At 39.2% G+C, this 25,534-nt stretch overlaps 1 protein-coding gene across 3 annotated transcripts in view; it reads right to left on the minus strand.

The window, feature by feature from the left end:
* Positions 1-9,796: 9,796 nt before the first annotated feature.
* Positions 9,797-25,534, minus strand: part of LOC122798373 (potassium voltage-gated channel subfamily B member 2-like) — a 1,036,924-nt gene continuing 1,021,186 nt past the window's right edge. For all 3 annotated transcript variants that reach the window (XM_044067238.1, XM_044067239.1, XM_044067241.1), the window contains exon 3: positions 9,797-10,152. In XM_044067238.1, coding sequence (XP_043923173.1) covers positions 10,123-10,152 — 30 coding nt within the window. In that variant the 3' untranslated portion in view covers positions 9,797-10,122. The remainder of the gene's footprint in view (positions 10,153-25,534) is intronic.

Consider the following 25,534-nt stretch of genomic DNA (forward strand, 5'->3'; position numbering starts at 1 on the left):
TCTAAGGCTAAAGGCATGGCCTCTATGGGACCAGATAACATCCCAAGTTGCTTACTCAACAATCTAAAACAAGACCTAGTGGAACCACTTGGCACTCTGTTTAACCATAGCCTGAGCACTGGCTTTGTTCTGGCAGAGTGGAGAACAGCAACAATCATCACCTTGCACAAAGGAGGTCCATCAACTGACCCAGGAGACTATCGACCCATAAGTCTAACCAGCCTTATCTGCAAGGCCATGAAAAGAATTATCATGGACCTTATCAACAAGGACACAGGTGACCTTCAGACTTTTGACCCAACCCAGTTTGGTTTTGCCACGGGTAGATCTTGCTTATTAAACCTGGTGGACTTCTTTGAGAATGTCATCAAAGCCCTGGATGACAGCAAAACATTACATACCACCTATCTTGATTTAGCCAAAGCTTTTACACAATCCCTCACTCAGGGGTTAATGAGAAACTCTCTGAGCTGGGGATCAACCCATACATCACTAGACAGTTAGCCAAATGGCTCACAGACAGAACACACTGTCAAAGTTGGGGAATCCACCTCCACCAGTAGACCAGTTACCAGTGGGGTACCACAAGGATCTGTGCTGGGCCCTCTACTGTTTAGGTTCATAGTTTATTACTAAGCTAACTGCCCATGCGGGCCATTTTAAGCATAGCCAGTTATCCCTTGTGAGACTCAAACGCTGCACCTAGGATTTGTAAGGCAAACACCTTAACCATTAAGTCAACCTCCCAACAAAGGGAGGGAATCTATTTCTCTGAGGTCCAGGTGAAAGTAGATGGCCTGTGGCTTACAAGGTCTGCAGATGACTGCAAATGGGGCGCAATCATTGAGTCCCCATACAATGTAAATATATTACAGAAGGGGCTGACTCAGACAAATGACTGGTGCCAAAGTTATGGACTAAAATTAAATGCAAAACAATGCCTCATTATCCCCTTTGGCAAAGACATAGCCCCTGCTAATTATAATATAGATAGCACCCCTCTAAGTTCAAACCCAGTGATGTGAGACTTGGGAACACAGGTTGATAGCAATTTAAACTTTGATCACCACGTCCACACCACTCAATATCTTAGCTTTAGAAATCTGAACAAAGCCTGACATAATGGGGGGACAAAGGCCCAAAACTAGGGATACATTTTAAATATTGCATAACAGTATGTGTGTTAGCATGCATTTTCTGAAGGATAAAAAGTCTTAAACTCAAATACATGTTATGATTTAGTGACTTTTATCCTTAGATCATACCAGTGATTTGTCAAAAAAACACAATTTTTATGAGGAACAGTCCAAAAATATGAGGCAAAAACCCGGACATTCTGCAAAAATCTGTACAGTTGATAGGTATGCTCATATCCCTACAGGTAAGGAAAGTCTTCTACATTGTGCAGTTCATAAATAAAGGCATCACATCCAAGACTAAGGAGGTTATAACTCCACTGTACTCAACCCTTATCAGACCACTAATTGCGTACAGTGCTCCCTTCTGTATGTATCTCACCAGACACCTGTAGCAATTGGAGAGACCATAGAGGTTTCTAACCAAGAGAATCCACGGCCTCCAAAATGGGACTCACATGAAAAGACTGACAACCCTGTCACTGTACTCTGTATCATACAGGCTGCTGAGAAGTGACCTGTGCCTGGCCTAGAGAGCAGTCCCTGACTCTGCCCTAATGGAAATGCTGCACATCTGCAAATCAAATGGGACAAAACTCACTCGCACCAGGGAATTCAGCTTAGCCTGATATTACAAAATATGCTGGAGAGACAGATATAGCTCACAGAGACTGCCACTCCTCTGGAATAAACTCCCACTTCACCTGAAGCAGAGCTCCTCAATTACCCTATTTAAGTGCAACCTTGACAATCGGAAGGGTGACTTGTAAATTCACCCTGGGAGTGGCACCTATGTCACTTATGGATAGCGGTAGTCGGTGCTGATCACAGAATCGCTCTAACAGCAACCATCTAACTATGGTTAATTAGGGTACATGGGTTTTTTTACATTGCTAGGATGGTAAAGTCCATAGGGACATTAGCTGAAAACCTCGTATGAACCTATGAACTTAGAGCTTCTCAAGCAAATTTATACAAAGCACTCATTTTTATTGCAACAGCACATAGTATAGTTGAGTGATATGCTCTGTCATACCACAACTTGAAAATATGTGTTATTTTTCTGACTAAAACCTGAAGCTGGTTATTTTGATTGTATAGCAAGTCAAAGAATGCTATGACTCCTCCAGAAAATGCATGTTTTTCAAGTAGTGGTAATAGTTTAACCTTCAGCCTCCTCATTGGCTTTAGTTTATTTGCATTACTCATGAAGTATTCCTGTGAGAAAACAACTTCAATAGTGCATTTTTTCTCCACTGTCACACCACTGAGAATGTGCTTTTGCAGTTAATTGACTGTGTGTAAGCTTCTGTTCATTAACAAGTGATTCTTCATTCACATATATTTACTATATGACTTGTGGATTCAGAATTACCACTAGGAGACTCTTGTCATATAATACAATTTATTATCTCAGCTGTGTTTTATAATGGTAAACACATCAAGCTAATAGGTTGGAGATCAGATAAAGAATTGAAACAGCCTACCTTTTTATATGATCCTATATAAGTAAATCATTGTGTTACCGTGACCTTGAAAATAAGGTCTTACTGCATCTCTTTTTAGTTCAAGAATTTCCAAGTCTTCCAGTTTCCTTTTCAAAACACATTTGCTTCTTGACAAAATGTGCTTGCATTTTAGATTACTTAAGTACATGATCATTTATCTAATCTGAAAATTACTCTTCAACAAGTTATGTCTCTTGTATGAAGATCTTATAGAAACAAACACATCTGTAAGCAGACAATGACCCCTTGGTCTACTCTGCTTTCATATTACACTAAATAAGGGTTAAGCTGCAGTGTTCCAAGAAACCCACACTAAAGAAGGGATCAGAAACAAACTAAAGGAAAAAATACATTCAGCAATAATAAACAACTGAAATGCAAGTGAACCAAGAAAGAATAAAATAAAATTTATGTAACATTGAGGGATGATTACAAACATGTAACTGGACTGAGACTGATGTCAGCATTCTATGTGCTAATCCACATTTGACAAATGTGTTGCTGTTAGTATCGCTAATGAGATAACACTGTGGCTGGTATCATCCATCTGTAGCAATATATGTTTCCATAGGGACACTGTCCACAGCATGCAATAAAATGCGGTATTTCCTCTGACTGAACTGACTACTTTGAACCATTTCAGTACATATAAATGGACTCCCCATGTTTCAGTCCTTCTGTGTGCTCTTTCAGCCATTTCTTCATGAGACCTACTATTTCTATTAATTCTAACATGGTTATGGAATTAATTGCACAGAATCATCTTTTATTCTTTCAGACAGCTATCCTTGTTCTCAGTGGCTATTTTTCATGATTCGAGGGACACTGCTTGACAGATTGCAAAGAAATATATGAGTGGCACACAAGGATTGCTTTGCCCACCACTTCTGTCTAACTCCCTGCCTACCAGCAAAGTGGTAGATCTTACTTAACTAACAGCAGTTTTTGTCTCATGGCTCTTAAGACTTGTCTAATATGTTGCACATACATTTCCAGACTGTTGCACAGAGTTCTTCAACATAATACTTATTTTATACTGTACTTCAAATAAGACATTTGAGAAAATAATTCATCCTTCTGACTTGTGTTACTTCTCATGTCAGTACCACTTCACCATAATAAAATGCAGGCCTCACTACACCCATCGTGTTACTTTCCTTTTTACTTCTACCATGTGTTTAATAAAGCACTGCAAGAAAATGCTTTTTCAACTACCCCACCATCAAATGGGAAAACTACTCATATACTAACTCATTTGCTCAATGCTTTCTGGAATTCATAAATTCCAAAGCCCTGGATCAGCTTGTCCATACCCCCGCCAGAGGCAGCAATATCCTGGACCTGGTCATTATCAATATGGGCAACCGATGTTCCATGCCAGAGGTTAACTCCTTGCTGGTCAGATCTGACCACAAGCCAATCACCCTAGACATCAATATCCCGCCCCACCCCCATTAAGGAAACTCCGTAAAAAACTTCTCCAAAGCCAACTTCATGCTTCTTAGGACAGAAGTGGCAAGCTTCATGACACCCATACAGATGGAAAAGAGAGGTACCACTGCTGAATCCTATACAAATGCACTGTATAAGTACATACATGAGTGCATGGATTGTGCCATCCCCAACAGAACCAACATGCTATCCCCCAAAAAAGGAAGCCAGTCTGGTGGTCCACTGCCATAAATAAATTCTACAACAGTAGGAAGAAGCTGTTGCAAAAAAAAAGAGTAAAATCCCCTGATTGCAGGAACTCCCTGGTCAGCCTCAGTAAGAAGCTGAGATCCCTCATAAAATTCTCCAAAGCTAGTTATGAAAATAAAATCAACACTGATTCTAAAGACAACCATAAAGCATTCTACAGCTATGTCAAAAATCTCAATGGCAACACTCAGATTTGCTATGAGCTATAGCACAATGGCACTAGATATACAGAACCAACTGATATTGCCAACATCCTGGCAGACAGTTTCAGTGCAAACTTCACCCCCACTCAACCCCCAAAGGGCCCATCACTATACTGGAAGAATGCAAAGCGCCTGTAATCATGGCTGCACAAGTAAAGGCCACACACTCCAAAGCCAAGAACACAGCATCCATGGGACCTGACAACATCCCAGGCTGCATTCTGCACAGACTACTGAATGAACTGGCACCCCACCTAAGTACCATGTTCAATCATAGCTTCACTTCGGGTTTTGTGCCTACTGAATGGCGCACAGTGATGGTTATCCCACTCCACAAAGGGGGCACCACCATGGACCCCAGGAACTATTGCCCCATTACCTTAACGAGCCTGGTCTGCAAGGCCATGAAACGTATCATCTTGGAACTTATAAACAAGGACATAGGTAACCTCCAAACTCTGGACCCCACTCAGTTTGGGTTTGTAAAAGGTAGGTCATGTCTCCTAAACCTGAATGACTTTTTTGAAGCAGTCACCAGAGCTGTGGATGAGGGTAAGGTGGTGCACACAGCCTATCTTGACCTATTGACCTCACCAAGGCTTTCAACACCACCCCCCACTATGGAATTATAGATAAACTCACTAGACTGGACATAAATCCCTATGTCACAAGATGGGTGGCCAACTGGCTCACTGACAGAACCCGCACAGTGGAAGTAGCTGACTCCTAATCCAACTTCAGACTAGTGACAAGTGAAGAACCACAGGCCTCAGTCCTAGGTCCTCTCCTGTTTGGCATCTACTTCTCAGAAGTCCAGGCTAATACAGCAGTTCTTTGGCTAACGGAGTTCGCAGATGACTGCAAGCTAGGTGCCATAATAGAATCACCTAATGATGTGGACATTCTAGAAAGGGGCCTCACTGAGACTGATGCTTGGTGTCAAAGTCATGGCCTCAAGCTCAATGCCAAGAAGTGCATTGTCATCCCCTTTGGGAAAAACGCTGTACCCATGAACTACCACAGAGGTGGTAGCCTACTAAACACTGAAAGTGTGATAAGAGACCTAGGGACACAAGTGGACAGTAGTCTCTCCTTTGATAATCACATCACCATAGTAGTCAGGAAATTCTTCTACATGCACACCTCATCACAAAGGGGTTCACCTCCAGAAAAAAAGAGGTCATTGTTCCTCTCTACTCATCCCCCATCAGACCCATTATAGAGTACAATGCCCCGTTTGGCATATATCTTGCAAGACATCTACAACAACTAGAAAGGCCAGAGAAATACCTCACTAAGAGGATTACCAGCCTCAAACAGATGCCATATGCAGACCGTCTCAAAAAACTCTAGCTCTATTCCGTCGCTTATTGCCTACTCAGAGATGACCTCTGCCTAATATACAAAGCCATGTCAAACACAGATCTGTTGGACATGCTACACTTAAAGAAACCACAATCCCTCTGAGCCACATGCTCCAGGGACCTAAACCTTGCCACCACAATAAACAGAACATGCTGGAGGGATGGATTCCTGTCCCAGAGACTTCCCATGCTCTGGAAGAGACTACCCATTCACGTCAAGCAAAGCTCCTGATTAGCCCTCTTTAAGAAAAATCTTGACAATTGGATGGGAAATAGGAAGGTCACACCCAGGGATCACTTCTGTGGCTCTGCTAGACAGGGGCACATGCAAATAACTTTCTTGGTTGGCGAAAGCCAGGGAACTTTTTTGGCTAGGCTTATATAGGCCCCAGGGCCGATAACCTAGTACCTACCTATGAACCTGTATAGCTACTTTATGATTATCTGTTATAGTAACACTTGATTAAGTGGGTCATAAAGGCAATACTTATTTTTTAATTTAATGCTGCCTGTCAACCACCATATTTTGGAGAAGATGGAGGAAAATGGAGTATCTGTGAAAAAACATGTAAACACAGGGAGAGAAACTACAATATTCCAGGTCAGTATCCAGAGATCTGAATTTAGGATTAGATCCTGCAGATGGAAGTTTGCAATCATTTGCCATTCAGCAGCCATGCTGCCCTGTGCAGACATAAAAACAAAATGTCAGTGGGATATTTGTGTGTTGGAATCAGTTTCAGCATTATAATACAAAACATATTTATTTAAAAATGTGTAAATCAACTGATGCAAATTACACTTTTTTCATCCTCAATCCAGAGTTAAAGACAAAAACTGATTCCATATCATGCAATGGCATCATGTAAAGCATTTCACTGAACAACACTGTTGCACAAAAAAAAATAAAAATTATGATTAATAACTTCTAACAGTTGAGTTGGTTGATAAAAATATTACAAGTCATGGCATGTAAATGGAAGAAAGGTTGGTCTGCCTCATGGATAATTGCAATACAGCTCAGAACAAAACAAAATTTAATTTACACAAATGTATTGCATAAGACATAGTTTACACAAAATGTCATTCCATGTAAACACATACGGCAACAAATGCAAATGTAAATATATAAATGCTACATGACTGCATGCTATAAAATGCCATGCACACACAGTGCCCCAATAGTAAAAAGGAAACATGCAAATAATACACAATTGTTTTTTAAAAATTATATCCAGTTAAGATTGTTGCATGATTCAACACTGTTTATGGATATTCCAGCATGCTATAATGGTCATTGCTGAAAAGGGTCTGCCAATCAGGCAACTCACTCAGTTAACAAATTGAAAATGGAAAAATAATAAATAAATTAATAGATAGATAAGCACTACAACAACTCTTAAATTGGTAAGATGAAACACCTTCCTAGAAAATGCCACACCTTTTGATTTGAAGGTAGTGCTAAGAACTTCCCAGAATGATAGGCCCCCACTGCCAACCTATGTGTTCCCAGGATGAGTAGTTTGTTTATACCTTCGTGAATCAAAATTAGCCAAGCTAAGGTGCATTATTTCTGTGTCACTGAAACAGTGTGCACCATGTATCTTTACTGGGATATTACTGCTACTTCCACAGGAAAAAAACACTTTGTAAGACATACAGGACTGCAGAGGAGAGAATGGCATACAGTCAGATCCACAAATACCTTAGTTCACATCACATATTGTAAGTTGACATAATGCTTTGCTTTGACTTCTATATTGTGAATATCATTTAAGGCAAAAAAGCAGGAACTGCCACTAAACCCTGTTTATTTTCTGAATGACACAGAATTTCAGGTGCTATAAACAAGTATGACTTTGCCAGTGTATAAATGAACACTCAAACAGCATACTCCAAAATTAAGTTTGTCACAAGGTGCAAATATTTAATGGTGTCGCAGGCAATAATAAATACATTTCATATCTGAGAATGAATAACAAGGAAACATAGTATTTACCCTCAAAATAACTAGTTCTGTATATTTTTCTCTGGAAAAAATATTGCTTTTATCACTGTTTACAGTGCTGCCAATACTCTAGCTTACAAGTTGTACCCAAAGAGCAGTAGTGTAGCTAGGGTGGAGAGAGAGGGGAACTGTCTTGGGTAAAAAGTGCTGGGAGGACAAGGTCAGCTGATCCTGATCTGTAATGCAATAATGACTTAAAATCTGGTATTGCATTTGCAATTAAACCTGAACACTGTACTTGTGTGGTCTAAATCGCAGCAACTACATGGTGTAAGAAGGATTTATTTTTACTAAAACATGAGCACCATAGTGCTCTGTACAGGCAGGGTATAAACTGTAGCTACAGCACTCAGATTTTACTTTAAAAAAAAAGAGTTTTTTTTTACACTTTTAAACTGAAGCAAGCAGTCGCTGCAGTTTAGACCCCACACAGAACATTATAGCACTTAGGTTTGAATACATCAGTTGGGGGCAGGGTACAGAGACAGGATCTGAATGTCTGGGCAAGACGGAGGTGGGGGTGTTATGCATCTACATCTAGAAGGAATTTATTTTTTGCTTTTGCTATTTAATGAAAAAGATTGGCACAATACAAAAAAGTGCATTTTTTGGCTTTCCATTTGAAGAGCTGAGGTGGTGGGGCACTGGTTGAGCAAGCTACACTCCTGCCAAAGAGCTAATTAGTAGTACGTCCTGAGCTGCTGTGTCACATACTGATATGTATCTTACAGACTTAAGCATCTCCTGGTCGCTAGTGGGTACAATGCACACTAGACAGCTTACCTTTGGGCATTTGGAAGGGTTTGACACTGCACTTTTAAAGTTATCTTTAGGTATAGGGATTTGTAACTGTAGTGGCTAATTTACCAATGTAAAATAAAACATTATGACAGCATTCAATTCATTTAAAGAGACATTCTTGTAAACCAGGTCACTTCTTTATATATGAATGAAATATTAAACAGTATGTGATTTTTGTTATTCCTCTTATACTATTATGGTTCTGTTAAATACCATTTATACAACTTTATGCAGTTGTGCCAAGTCACCAAATTGCTTAGTATGCATTTATTACACAAAAGCTATTGAACTGTTATTTCTGTTTGACCCCCCCCCCCCCACACACACACACGTACTAACACCTGATATTGCAGTACTGCAATTTTTTTGTTATTACTTTGTATGCTGAGCTTATTTCAGTCTAGCTTTGATGACAATCAGACAAAAATTGAGAAGGGGAGGATGTTCTGTCAGAATACATGGTCAGCAAGATGCTTCTGGGATTGTATGAAGGCAGTTCCTTAGCAATCTAACACAATGGAATCCTAGAATTACCTCACTGCAATCTCTGAGCCAAAGGAATAGAAACTGTTTACGAGTAGCTTGACATTGGACTGGACTTCTGGAGCTTTAATATGTTTTGTTATAGGAAGTGAAGAAAACATTCATATGTTCACTGATTATTGGAAGTATTACTAATATAGTGTGCATGAAAAGATTAAGTAAAAGACTTTCTTTAGTTGGATGCATACCTTCTGCATAGCATGAATAATGCCCCTGTTTACATAATGAGATAGATGTGGTAAGAGACATACACAAAGTGTATGGATGTGCCAGTAGGTGATGCACTCCTAGAGGGCTGCAGAGGAAACCTCTTATGAAACACCCTTGTCTTTTGATGTGATGGTATCTATTTTACATAGCTGAATGATACCGGCAAAGGGGAATACAAAATGATTGGTAAACTGCAACATTTTACAAAGAAGATCAACAACCATTTGCCAATACTGAATCGTCACCCAACAGTGGCTAAAGATATGCAGTCAATAAAAGGAGAAAACATTAGGCAATTGGCAAGCAGAAATTAATCCCTCAGTCCACTGAAAGTGCTATACTTTTCCTATCTTGACCTACTTTGCACATTTCTTCATATACATTTTATTAATTGTGCCAATTAATACAGCTAGTCATAGAGCCATAAATCATTTTGTTGATCAAACATCTTTGAACAGATTGCTGCAGTTCAGTTCTAATGCAAACCAATCTTTGGTATTAATAAATGCTTTTTAAGCTTCCTTTTCAAGTGTCTACCCTCTTCTTTTCTCAGGAAACTCATTCTGCATTTTGGTAATGCTGTTCAGTTCTTCAGTTCTGTGTGCAAACTATAATTTATGTTCTGTCAGTATGCCATATTCACCACCATCAAACCTGGGTGTACAATGAATCTTCTTCCTATAATAGAAATGAAGACATGCCTTTATCAGCAACTCTTAAGAAGTACAGAAATTCAAGGGAAACACAGCTATCCCCTAAGAGGCAAGGCAGTTTAAATCTAATAAACATTTCACTGGTTACATATAGGTATACAATCAAGAGTCCTACATGTCCCATAAATAACATTTGCTAAAACTAAAGCTTGATCAATATGGCATTTAGTTACACTAATACATCTTTGCCAGTTTACTACCAGTGTTTGCATGTGGCTTCTTCGGAAACCCCTTATGTTAGCCTGATTCCTGAAATCCCAGCAATGGCATGATAAATAATTTTGACACACAATCTGTAATGATAGGCTTTCCACACAGAGGACTTCATCCCTCTTTACCCTCTGATATGGGAATTATTCTTTATGTCCCCAATTTCATTATTCTGTCTTGAGGTCACGGCTACATCAGGACAGCAGCAAAGTGACTAACAGCTAAAGTAATGCTCTCTCTGTTCATGTGCTTTCAGACCGTAGTGCCAAAATAACCATATTTAATTAACATGACTCACAGACTCATTCATTCATTCATTCAGTCATTCATTCATTCATTCATTCATTCAATTAGCTGAGTTTTATAAGTGCAGTTAAATAGTCTCACCTTTGAATTAATGCATGACTCTCCATCCTGTTTCTATAATCCATGGGAAGTAAGCAGAACAACAATTTGAAGTTAAGAAAACAATGGTCTAAGTTATAAACCAGCTAGCACAAATAAAGGTGCTTTTTATACCTCATTCAATGTGTCTTCCTGTCTTTGTCCTTGTTTTTGTCTTTATATACCACTTCCCTTTATATTCACAGAAAGTTTTGGCATATTCATGTAACTCTCCTTTAATGCTAATCTTCAGTATAATATGCTTACTTGAATGGGCTGGCAACAGCCTGGCATTATTTCTTTAAAGTTTTAAATGTGTATCTTACAGTAATTCTAGTTTTGTTAAACTCGTAATCTTTATCTTTTATCTTAACCTTTGCTTTCATTTAGCCTACAGAATCTACCTCTCTCCCTCTGTTTCTTCCTCTCCCTTTCTTGCTATGGGTTTGTTAATACCTTAAAATCTTAATGTCAGAAGCATCTATCAATTTACCACTCCATAAACTAACATTGTCTTTCTATAATTATTTTACATACTTTGAACAACATTCTCTCCATTTGCATACTTCAATACCTTTAGAATACTTCAGTGCATCCCTGAGCTAGCTCCAAGAGTGTTCAATTCTAAGTTGTTATTTAATATTTTGTTACTCCAACAACCTGGCTTATCCTTTATATCCATGTAACCTCCTCAGTCATGGTTAGTATACAAAAAATTAAACAAAAACATAACACTGACTGACTGCAAAAATCCTTCCAGGAAATAAAGAAAAAATCACAGCCACTGTAACTATAATAGAGAATATGGCCACCTCAAGTCACTATTAATTTCAGTAGTTGTAAATATGTTCTTGCTGATATTATGTGCAAATAGCTTCATAGCATGTACCAGTATAAAATTGGATTCTAAGTATGGAAATGTTTAATTCTTTAATCAAGAAAACGTACAGTTCTGCAAGTTGTGTATTTTATGATGGATGCATTTATTCATTAACATTAAGTAGTATCTGTCATGCTGTTCTGTATAGTGTTAGACTTTTGGTAGTGGTATATGCAGTACCCATTTATGGCACAGCAAAAATACAGCTCCCATGCCTCCAAGTCTCACTACATCTCTTAAACATTGCATTCCAGGATGGAAATGGTACAGTACAGCATGATAAATTCATACTTTAATACTTCTTGTAGGAAGTTTCCATTTTACCAGATGTTATATCATCCTATGTATCACTTTTGCTAAGTTATTTATTTACATTTTTAATCAAAAGTAGCTGGCTGAGAAGTCCCATTTTAAACTGGAGGGCAATAACAAAACAAATGAAGAGGAATGCGATAGTATAGAAGATAGTGGTAATTATACAACCCCCCCATTAATATTCCAAAATGTGCATGCTGATTGGTCAGCATGCCCGTTGTAAATCAAATTTATACTAATGGAAGAAGGTCCGGTCACCCAGATTTTTTCCATTAGTGTAAGTTTTTTTTTTGTGTGTTGCACAGCAACGGAGAACTGAAGAGCTGCGTTGTTGTTATCTTGTTATGTTAAACGAGTTTAACATAGCGAGATAGCTTAAAAAAAGCAACGGACATCTTCCTTTCTCCGTTGCTTTTTTTAAAGCGGTCTCGCTATGTTAAACTCTTTTAACATAGCGACACACCTTTTAAAAAGCAATGGAGATCTTCCTTTCTCCGTTGCTTCCACACACAGCTCTGATGAACTGCATAACCATACGCATGCGCAGTACATCAGAACTGCCACAGAATACTGGACAGCTGTGGAAGGGCAGCAAGGGGGCATTATACAATGCCATTATTTAAGAAAAGTAAGTATTTTTTTTCTTAGACAATGTCATTGTATAATAGCAATAATCCACTTCTGGGTGTGGGTAATGCTAGATTTACCCACAGTTGTCTTTGTTTGGCCACTTGGGCTTCGCCCGCATGACCAAACCACACCAACGGTGGGTAAATCCAGCATTACCCACACCCAGGCATGGGTTATTGCTTAAGTAATGTATATAAGTGCAGTTATAAAAGGGCAATTATTTGGAAATGGAACAACTGAATGAACTATTTTGCATTATTACAAAAGAGCTACCTTAATATAATATAGTATTTGTAGTTCTTGGAAATAAATGAAGCAGTTTACATTGACATTATCCTTTAGAGTGCTATTATTTGACAGACAATGCACTGCTATGCAAATATGATTGTGTGAATGCTATTTGCACATCCCTTTCCAATAGGAAAGCTGATCTTTAACAGGTATTTTTCAATAACAGTCACATCAGTTCCTAGAAAATTGTCAGGAAGCTAAATCTGAGAATATATCTAGATTCAATTAGCACTGAAAACTGTAGACAGAGACTTACAAGTCTTACTAAAAATAGTGCTGCATTGCTTATTTGAGAAATGATATTTGATATATGCTTGGGGTAAATAAAACTCTTCAGAAGCAAAATAGTGGGAATATAAATCCTGTCTGCTTGGAACACAGCAATCAGAACAAGGTCTATGAATAATTAATTGCTACTTGAGAGGATTTCCTGCATCATTTCTTACTTAACAAAGGATGGCATATGAAGGCTTTGCTGAAACAGCTCCAGTTATCATTTATTTTTGCTTCTCCACAAAGGTCTTATGAAGGTTATGTCAAGTTACTGCTCTAATCACGTTAAATATTGCACATCCATTAGACTCACTTGATGGCTTCTGAACCTAAGTCTCACAAGATGAAATCAAAATAAGTGAGCAGCAATCAGTTCATTTTGTTATTTCAGTATGTTTTAACACTAAATATTTGAATACTTTGTAGTCAGACCATCACTGTTTACTAAATATAAGAAAACACTGCATTAATGCTGTCATATAATTTGTATAAAGTTCCCAGTTATAATTTCTTACTGTTGCTATATACAAAAATAAATTGTTGTTGATTTTTTTGTGATGTGAACATACTTGTTTAAATTTTAATACTGGATTTTTTGTGTTTATATCTAAATGCCAAGAAGGGCACAATTTCCATTGTTTTCTTCTTTTAAGTAGCTCGGTATTCCAGATTATTCTATATAATATCAAAATCATGCTGGTGTTTGTGTCATGGAATGTTTAGCTCAAATAATTTGTTTCCTGCCACACTTAAACTACACTGCAAAGAGATATGGCCATTACTTCAGTGCTCACCAGTTTCCACCTTTGGGGAAAACTGGCTGTTTATTGACAGCATGCATACTAGAACTGGCCTAGAACTGCTAACTCAGACATAATCTACACTTGTTAGTTACAGGTATTGTAAATGAACTAGTTTTAAACCATCTAGAAACAGGAAGCACGCATGCATGTTTTAGAAATTATTGCAAAATGTATAAAAAAGATGTGAATGATTTGCTGCATGTAACATTAAAGAAAACAATGTCAGTTAGTATGAGTGACTCAACAAATAGCATGCTTGCCTTTGGTGGTGGAAGACTAGAAAGTTGAGGGTTCTATACCCATTCCAGTTGATTGGATTAATTTTCAGTTGTTGACAGTGTAGTGCAGCATTAGGGGGAATGCAGTACTCATGAATGAGAGATTAAACAGAAGTCCCATCTACTGGAGTTAGTAGCAGCTCAGGTGGCATGTATCAAAAAAATCGAAGCCTGCAGATGCCCTGGACAAATTTACCCCAGTTTTATAAATGCCACCTCATTTCTCCCCTGAAAAGAGGGCACTAGTTTATTAGGACTAACCTGGTCAACAAAGTATGAATAAAAATAAAATAAACAAAGCAAATACAAGAGGGGGGAGAAGTAAGGGGTATGACATCTCTTGGAATGCCAAATAAAAAAGCCTAACTATAGAAATTGTATAGAGAAGAATAAGGACAAATGTGTATTGGCTCTGGAATGTCAGGTAAAGTTATTCAGTCACAGACACCATGTTTGTTGAGGGATTATGCTGATAGTGTGCACTACATACAGGAGTACTGGAAGATGCTGAAGTTTTGGAGGCAAAGGATGAGACAGACAGCCGTCTAAAAAGGACAATTTTAGTGTTTTTTTAATTATCTAATACCACAACACACCTATGTATGTGACATAAGTTATATGTAGTGTTAACTGGAACTGCATTAAGAAATATGCACAAAAAATTCATATAAAATTCAAAAATAACCTATTGTTAATGTGTGGTCCAGTAACCGCAAGAAAACTAGACAACATAGCATATATTAAAACGAGGAACAAAGTGTTGACATATACCAAACCATACTGCGTGACTCCAATTTCAAGCAGAAAGCTGCATATTCTTTCTGAATCAGTATTTTTGTACACAGGACTGAATGCTATTTTTCATCATCCAGTATTTACCCCAAAAATGTCCAAAATCTAAATAAGAAACCTCTCATACCTTAACTAGTACAGATAACATTTTAATGTGTATTAAATGAAGAAATTTTAAGTCATTTTCATTTCTTAGATATTTGTGGAAATAATTATTAGGAGAACAATAGTTTTATCCCATATACCTAACAGTAGAAAGATTCCCTTGTCAAAGAAACAGAAATTGTTAATTGCAGTAAAAAGGTATTCATGTAGACGTGCTACATTAGCATTTTCATCAGTTATAGTAAAAACCCTATTCTACTACAGGTGTTCACATGCTAGTAACTTGCAACACATCTGCTTGTTGTCACTTGCTAGAAAAATCAGGTGTTCCAACTCCCACTAACCCAATACAGTGCTTCTCTGTAATCCTCCTAAAACCCAGCCATATAAAAATATATAGCCCTACCAAAACCTAAACCCTAACACTAAAACTTCCACCTAGTTCCCAACATGTGTCCTTGCTAACAAACTAAACTTCCATTGTCTCTCTGTCTCTATCTCTAACCTTAAAGTCTTTAATCTAAAACTTCAACCCTCTCCCTAAGCCTAAATTTCCCAATCACTCACTAAACTTCTAACTCTCTTCCTGCTCGCTAACTCCAAAATTTCCTTCCTGGGTCCTAAGCCTAAAAGTCCCCCTCCCACACTCTTCCCATGGCAGCTTTCCCAAACTCATATTTAAGTTCGAGCTTGAGAAGGTGCCTATACAAACTACAAGGCATTCCAGTCCCTAGCTTTGAGACAATGTGTTCTGAGGATTTGCAATGTCCCTTATTTAACCTTTTGATTATTTCTGAAACAGCTTTCTGAAACATACCAGATGCTAATGAAATGGAAAATCAAGTATAAGCATTCCCATCAGGTGAAATGAAAAGCCACAGCTTGGAGATTTTTAATCAAGCCTATTTGCCAAAATCTCCGAAATTAAAAGAAGTGTGCCAACTACTGCCTTGGCAAAGCATATAATGGTGAATTGTGTGCAGCATAGCTTTAAATTTTGTGTTTTATCACGAGTCACATTAGGAAATAGAGGTGGCGACCTTGCTAATAAAACAGAAATAGAGGAATATAAATGGATAAATTATTTTTGGGCTGACCACCCACCAGGTCTAAAGTTCACTAATAGTTTAAAACCACCATTAAAAGAGAAACACTCTTATGTGACCTAACTTCAAATTAATGCTTTGTTATATGAATTAGTCAAGTTTAATTTTAAGATTGTAGGTTTTTATACCATGTGATGAACTGTGTTGTTTTTATTGGCTGGCATGTGATATATATTGATGGATTACAGCTTGTCTGTTTTAACACTATACTGAAGAAGAGTTTGTTAACTTGAAAGCTTTGTTTGTTGTTTTATAATAAACTGACGGTTTTTGACCATTGTTTCTTTTGCTTTTAGATTCACTTCCAGCACAGAAAAATACTTTGCTCCTGCCATTGCAGATTCCATTTCTCAACAGTATGAAGCAAGCACTGCTCCCTTTTTCAAGTCTTCTCAGTCTATACACATGGAACTTTTGTCTGGGTTTCCTACTTCCATTTCTGAATCATTCAAGACTTCTTCATTAAACAACTATTGCTTGCCTCTGAACTGCAAAGATATTTAAGCTTTCTTTTGACCATATGCTACTAGCAAAATTACATCATCAGTTCAAATATGACAAACTTCAAGTACACAGCCAAAGCCAGAGTTTTCAAACTATTGAAGCGATAATGAGTCTAAACATTTTTAATCTATAATTTACTGAGCATTCACAATACAAAATTTTAACCACGACAAGCCTCTGAGATCAAACAAAATGTAGAGAAAAATGTTGTAAACCTGGATTACAACTGGTTAAATATGAAACGGTAAAAACAGAAGTAAATCCAACCAGTCAGCCACATCAGTTGCTGTATAAAATCATGGATTTTATTAAAAAAAGGCAAATAAAACCCATAAAAGCAAGGTTAAAATACAGATAAGTGCTATCACTCCTTTCTAGACAGGTGCTTCATCCAATCTAAAAACTTTTACAAACAAACCATATTTTAAACACAGTTACCTCACCAAGTCACATGACCTATGAATTGGTCTTAAAGGGAAAGTTCCATTAAGTCCCTTCCTACCATCTGCATGTAATTCTAGAATCCACTTCACGTCTTTATATTCCGTTTTATTCCTTAGATCACATTTTCTATTGCTAGGTGTAAGTAATTCCAAAACTAAAAAATTAAAAGTATGACTGGTGTCATTCTCTAGAACATGTTTACATAGTGCATTACAAACCTCTTTCTTTCTGATGTCATTTAAATGTTCTCTAATTCTGTCTTTCAAACATCTGCCACAGACCCCACCCTAGTGGAGATACTGGACATCTGCAATGCAAATCAAATGGGACAAGACTAACATGCCTGTGACATAAACAGAACATGCTAGAGACACAGACATTTCCCACAGTAATTGACACGCCTCTGTAATAGCCTCCCACTGCATGTGAAGCAGTGCTCCTCAATGACCCTGCTCAAGCACAACCTAGACAACTGGTTGGGTGATTCCAAAGTCAACTCTGGGATGGCACCTATATCCCTCATGGTCAGGGCCAGTTGTTGCTGCTCACAAAATCACTCTGCTAACAATGAACATCAAACTATGCTCAGTAAGGGTACTTGTGTATTTATTTACACAGCTAGGCTTGTAAACACTGCAGGGCCATTAGGCTAGCAGCCTCCTATGAACCTATGAAGCTATGAAACTATGCAGGCCTCCCAACTTCTTGTTTCCCACATGGCCAGCTGATGTCATCTACTATAAGTTGACCTGCACTCTTGTATAAATCAGACTTTTGCAATGGCATCTGAGTAAAGTACTGTGTTCTGTAGTGTATGTACTTAGACAAGTGCAGGTTCTGTTCTCATTACAGTCAACTTGGTGTGTGTGTGGGTGTGTCTGTGTGTGTGTGTGTGTGTGTGTGTGTGTGTGTGTGTGTGTGTGTGTGTGTGTGTGTGTGTGTGTTTGCACAGAAGAGCAGAAGTGTGTGTCCTACAGTTACCATGGATTACCAGCATTTACCAGGTTGAACAAGGAGAAAATTACAATTAGTTGCCTGTTGGGTGCCAGGATCCACCACATAATGTATGCACTCAAGTCACTCCACAACAGGTACAAATATGACTCTGTCACTGTCCATGTTGGAGTGAATGACTTGAGACATACCTCCCTGGACTACATGAAAAGAGACATGGAAGAGCTCTCCGATCATGTAGCCCAGGCAGGTATGACCCTAGCCCTGAGTAGCATCCTGCCATCACCCAGAATCATACCACAATATAAGGACAAAATTAATGACTTCAATAATTGGCTAATTTTCTGGTGTCATTCAAAGAGGATCCAGTATCTGTCTGCCTAGGACGACATGATCAACAAGCCATGAAGCTTTGCAAGAGATGCTTTACACCTGTCACCCCTGGGATTCAGGTTACTAGCTAAGGCTCTTGCCAGTCCTATAGTGCCTTTTTTAGGCAAGGTTCAAAGGAGAAAACTACCACTGTAATGGGTACAAGCAAGCAAAATCTGAAGGTAATGCTACTCAATGCTAGAAGTCTAAACCTCAAGATGCATAATCTTGAGGCTCTCCTAAAAATGGAGAACACTGATATCTGTGCAGTAACTGAGACCTGGTTAAAAGCTTCAGGGAGCACCCCTGCAATACCAGGCTACAACTCATACTACACTTTTTCAGCCACCAAAGCAGGACCAAAACACTAAAGGTGGAGGAGTGTCCATATTCACCAAGGATATTCACACCTCCAGGCTGGTTGCCCAACATAATGCATCTGAAATTCTCCAGGTGCAACTAACACTAGGTAAGACTGCTATACAAATTGTAGCTTGATACAAATCCTCCACCATGCCCCAAGATTCTCACTACACCTTTCTAAACATAATGGAAAATATTAAGATACAACCAAATACCCTAATACTGGGTGATTTGACCTGCCCTGCTATTAATTGGGAAAACTACTCTTGTACCAACACTTCTGCTCAATGGTTCTTGGAATTTATAAATTCCAATGCCCTAGAGCAACTAATTCATAATCCCACCAGGGGTACCAGTATTCTAGACCTGGTCATTGCCAACATGGGTGATCGATGCTCCACACCAGTGATCACCCCCTCGTTGGTCAAATCAGACCATAAGCTAATCACCCTTGACATCCACATCCCACCCCCACCCCCCTTTATGGAAACCTCTGTAAAAAAACTTCTCCAAAGCCAACTTCATGCTTCTCAAGTCAGAAGTAACAAACTTCATGACACCCATGCAGATGGGAACTGGAAGTTCAACTGCTGAATCCTACACTAAGGTGCTGTACAAGCATATTCACTCATGCATGGACTGAGTCATCCCAAATAGAACCAAAACACTGTCCTCTAAAAAAAGGAAGGCAATCTGGTGGTCCCCTGTCATAAAAAGCTGTACAACAGAAGGAAGAAACTGTTGCAGAAAAGGGGAAGAACCCAGGATTCAAAAACTCCCTCACCAGCCTCAGTAGAAAGCTGAGATCCCTCATAAAATCTTCCAAAGCTAGTTACGAAAACAAAATTGCCAAAGATCCCAAAGACAACCACAAAGCATTCTATAGCTATGTCAAGAATCTAAATGGCAATACTCAGGCCTTCTCTGAACTACAGCAGAATGGCACTAGATACACTGATCCCAAGGATATTGCTAATATCCTGGCAGATAGATTCAGTGCCACCTTCTCCCCTCTCTCACCCCCTAAAGGGACCATCTCAATACCGAAAGAATGTCAAATTTTGGTAATCACTGACACTCAGGTAAAAAACGCACTCTCCAAAGCCAAGAATACAGCATCAATGGGACCAGATGACATCCCGGGCTGTGTACTGAATGAACTACAAAATTAACTGGCACCTCACCTATGTATCATGTTTAATCATAGCCTCACCTCAGGCTTCATGCCCATGGAGTGGCACACAGGTACAGTCATCCCACTCCACAAGAGGGGATCCACTTTGGATCCCGGGAACTACCGTCCCATCAGTCTTACGAGCCTGATCTGCAAGGCCATGGAACGTATTATTATGGAACTTATAAACAAAGACATTGGCAACCTTCAAACACTGAACCCCACCCAGTTTGGGTTTGTGAAGGGATGATCTTGCCTCCTGAACCTGATCGACTTTTTCGAATCAGTCTCCAAAGCCATGGATGAGGTTAAGGTGGTTCACACAGCCTACTTGGACCTTGGCAAGGCTTTTGACACTATCCCCCACTCTAGAATCATAGATGAACTTACTAAGCCGGGCATTAATCCCCATGTCACTCGATAGGTTGCAAACTGGCTTACTGACAGAACACACACTGTAAAAGTAGCCGACTCCAAATCCAGCTCCAGACAAGTGACAAGTGGTGTACCACAGGGTTTTGTTCTGGGAGGATTCTTGTTTGGCATCTACTTTTCTGAAGTACAGGCCAACACTAAGGGACTCTGGCTTACAAAGTTCGCAAATGACTGCAAGCTGTGAGCCATTATTGAATCCACAAATGATGTGGATATACTACAAAAGGGCCTTACTAAAACAGATGACTGGTGCCAGAGCCATGGGCTCAAGCTAAATGCCAAAAAATGTATAGTTGTCCCCTTTGGGAAAAAACATGCACCTGTGAACTACCACATAGGTGGCAGTACACTAAACACCGAAAGTGTGATAAGAGACCTAGGGACACAGGTGGACAGTGGTTTCACCTTTAATAACCACATAGCCACAACAGTTAAAAAATCCTTCTACATGGCACATCTCATCATTAAGGGCTTTTCATCGAGAAAAAAAGGAGGTCATTGTCCCTCTGTACTCATCCCTCATTATACCCATTATAGAATACAATGCCCCATTTGGTATATACCTCACAAGACATCTGCAACAACTAGAAAGGCTGCAGAAATACCTCACAAAAAGAATCTGAAGCCTAAAGCAGATGCCTTATGCTGACAGTCTGAAGAAACTCCAGCTATACTCTGATGGATATCCCCTATTCAGAGGCGATCTCTGCCTAACATACAAGACCATGTCAAACCCAGAATTGTTGGACATGCTACACTTAAAGATATCCCAATCTCTCCAAGCCACATGCTCCAGGGATCTTAACCTTGTCAACACAATGAATAGAACATATTGGAGGGATAGGTTCCTGACTCAGAGACTCCCCATACTCTGGAATAAGCTGCCCATACATGTCAAGCAGAGCACCTCAATGGCCCTGTTCAAGAGGAACCTTGACGATTGGATAGGAGATAGGAAATTCACCCTGGGGATCACATCAGTAGCCCTGCTAGACAGGGGTCCAGGAAAGTAAATATTTGTGGGAAGCAATAGTCAGGGAATCGTTATGGCTACGCTTGTATAGGCCTTAGGGCCGATAGCGTAGTACCTACCTATGAACCTATTTTATAGGTACATAAGTAGGTAGGTAGTAGTCTACCTACCTATGAACCTATTTTATAACTTACACATGCCTACAAATCCATCTCATGCAGGCCTCCCAACCTCTTGTCTCCCACATGTCCTGCTGATGTCATCTACTATAAGTTGACTTGCGCTATTGTATAAATTAGACTTGTTCAGTGGTGACTGCTTAAAGTACTATGTTCTGTAGCCTATGTACTTTAATAGATAGGGCTTCTGTTCTCACTGCAGTTATCTGTGTGTGTGTGTGTGTGTGTGTGTGTGTGTGTGTGTGTGTGTGTGTGTGTGTGTGCGCACCCTTGCTTGCCATTATAGAGAGCATTTTATAACAGCATGTGGGACACTGTTATTACCATATTGTCATCAAGAGACACTACTGATATCATCAGCTATAAAGTGTCATCCGAATCACTCCAAGTCGGACATGTGCAATGGCACTTGCGTAATGTACTGTTCTGTAGTCTATATATTTAGATAGGTAGGGGTTCTATTCTCATTGCAGTCTACTGGGTGTGTGAGTGTGTGTGTGTGTGTGTGTGTGTGTGTGTGTGTGTGTGTGTGTGTGTGTGTGTGTGTGCGTGTGTGTGTGTGTGTGTGTGTGTGTGTGTGTGTGTGTGTGTGTGTGTGTGTGTGTGTGTGTGTGTGTGTGTGTCTGTGTGTGCTCTTGCTTGACATTGCCAAGAGTATTTTACACCAGCATGTGGGACACTGTTATTTGCATATTCTCTTCAACAGACACTGCTAATGTCATCAGCTGTATCAGATTTGTGGATATGCAGATATCACCTCATCCTATGTGAGACAGATTACAGTGACATGGCTTTTAATCTATCCACATACATCATGGCATGGTTCATAGGCCCTGTGTTTTCTTGATGAGAAAGACCTGTGGTCTCTCCAGCTGCTGCATGTGTCTGGTGATGTACATGAAAATGAGAACTTTATACTCTATTATGAGTACAGTGCTGTCATACAACCCTATGATCTGAATATGATGGTGTGATTTATGATGTGCACAACATAGGCTTTCAATACCAGTGTGAACACTTGGTGGTCAGAGTTCAGATTGCTATATAAATATGTTTCCAGTGCTTGCATCACTGGGTTTCAGCATAGTAGGACTGTTGTCAATGCTGTTATTAACATGGAATTCCAGTTTTCAGATGGACAACATAAAAAAGACATATTTCTGCATTTATTTGTAGATCGTGTGCCTTTGTCACCAATCATTTGTCTGTGTTACCTCCTCTTGTACTATGTGATCGATTGTCATTGGAGGACTCAATGATTCCACCCAGTATGCAAGAATCAGCAAACCTGGTAAGCCAAAGGCCATATACTTTAGCCTGAACTGTCAAGAAATAGAGTCCCAACAGTGAAGGGCCAAGCACAGATCCCTAGGGTTAGCCATTGGTAACAGCTCTAGTAGTACAGGTTGATTCACCATCTTTCACAGTATATGTTCTGTTGGTGAGGCAATTGCTTACCCTTCTAGTGATGTAGGGATTAATCCCTAGCTGGGAGAGTTTCTCAATGATACCTGCATTGGGGATAGTGTCAAAACCTTAAGCCAGATCACGATAGGCAGTATGCACTGTCTTATCTTCATCAAGGTCCATTTCACGGAGTCATTGGGAACAGATTGCCTATGGCGTGACCAAGACACACCACTTCTGATATGGTTGAATCTGTACTTCAACATGCCCTCCACATGTACTAAGTTCCCGTAGAAGGGTGTACATCAACATGCACCCATCTAAGTTGAGGGGACAGCACCTGATGCATGCATGCATATAGCCATCCTGACTTTCATTAACTGTGAGGTAGATCAACACATCATCATGTCATCATGGGCCTCTTCTAAATGGACTCTAGTAATATTCCAGCTGTTTGCAACAGTCCTGTGTGATTCATTAATGCTAAATCATGTCTGTTACATCTGTTAGATATCCTCAAAGTGGTCAGTGAGGGCATATATGATGACAACAGTATCATCCTGTGGAAGTTGATCAGGTCAAGACATTTGACACAAATCCACACTGAGGTATTCAAACAACACTGTCATATGTGGCCATGAACAGCTATATCACCAAATGGGTAGACCAGTGCATGACATATGTGTAATCTCACTATGTTGAAATGTGTGACGTGACATATATCTCAGGTCCAGTGATCAGATCCATCCATGAGGACTGTCTGCTAGGCCCTTTCATGTCCATTATTCAAGTAATGGACATCACAGATGACATACACATCCTAGGTCTAAACAGCTGCCTGAAGGCCTACAGATTGTGGGCAATCTTTGACTCCATCTGTGATATTACAGACAGTATCAATACTTACCAAATATTGCTGGTACAGCCATGACAACACCTGCAATGACAAGAAAGCATGGGGGAATTTCTTAAGTCAGGTACACAAACACACAACCCAAGTATAATGTAGACATCACATTCTATAATCAGACCAATTGGTATGTGACACATGTCCTGGGGTACATGTTAAGTGGAACATCCACCAGCATGTGGTCACAGTGCTGACTATTCCCTTGAATGCAACAGAAGTACTGGGTATGTGATGGATGTCCACATCAGAGGCCACAATACATTCATAGTTCCCGGCTTTCATCACACCCATAACTGAGTATAATGCACCCTTCTTCATGTACCTCCCTACATATCTTCCAATGATGTGTAACTAAAGTGTACCATGTTTGGCACAGTGAGCTGTCACACATCTTATTGGCTATACATAGGTATTCTTTTTGTGGAATATACACGACTGTCTGAATGACTGTCTGAGGGTGTGGAACAACAATCAAGTTGTTACACCAGATGCATATGTGCTACCTCTTCTGCTGATGCACACACTACATACATAGGTGTTTGACAACATTAATGGCATGTATATCATTAGTGACACTGTGGATTATGCCATATATATATATATATATATATATATATATATATATATGTGTGTGTGTGTGTGTGTGTGTGTGTGTGTGTGTGTGTATATATATATATATGTATATATATATATATATATATATATATATATATATATATATATATATATACATACATATATATATATATATATATATATATATATATATATATATATATATATATATATATATATATATATATATATATGCCATGCACATCAGTCAAGTAGCCTGTATTGCTCATAATGTCACATACAGGTATTGCAGTGACCCTCCTTACACCTACAGCAGATGTTATCATGCCAGAACAGTGTGCATAGTTACCCTCATACAGTGTGGATGTATCATAATAGTTGTTAAGGTGCGTGCATGTGTGCAGACTCATCTCTTACCACTCTAAATCACATATGCTATGTCAAAGGCATGGGATTACTTGTGGTATTATTCTGATATTGCTCATGATTGTGGTTGGTTCTCTTAATGGTTTCCCTGAGCCTTTACCTGTACCCACCTTGCTGGAGACCTCTGCTGAGAGTACACTCATATTCAAGCATCTCATTTGCACAGCTTTCCAATATGCACCCTCCCTCAATTGTATGTCAGATCCCTGGTACATGTCCTCTGCATCATTCAAGTAAGGATGCTTATCTCACACAGACATACTCCCCATTGTTATATTACCTTGTGTGACAGTCACATAAAACACATGCTCACTATACAGTCCTTTTGGTGTTGCTGCTACAACCATCTTGCACTGATATACCCTCATCTGCTGTACATTAGGTTGTTTCACCTGTTCTCTTTCCCTGTATTCAATCCTGTGATTCATCTGTCTATTCCTGTTCAGTACACACACTTCCCCTGAGTGTTCATTTTACATGGCCATCTGTGAACTGTTACAGTTTATTTATACAGGCTCAGTACAGAATGCCAGGAATGGCACATCAAAATACTCTGCACTATA

Source organism: Protopterus annectens, chromosome 3.part1, assembly GCF_019279795.1.
Source record: "Protopterus annectens isolate FY-2018-M chromosome 3.part1, PAN1.0, whole genome shotgun sequence".
In the NCBI taxonomy this organism is placed as follows: domain Eukaryota; kingdom Metazoa; phylum Chordata; order Ceratodontiformes; family Protopteridae; genus Protopterus; species Protopterus annectens.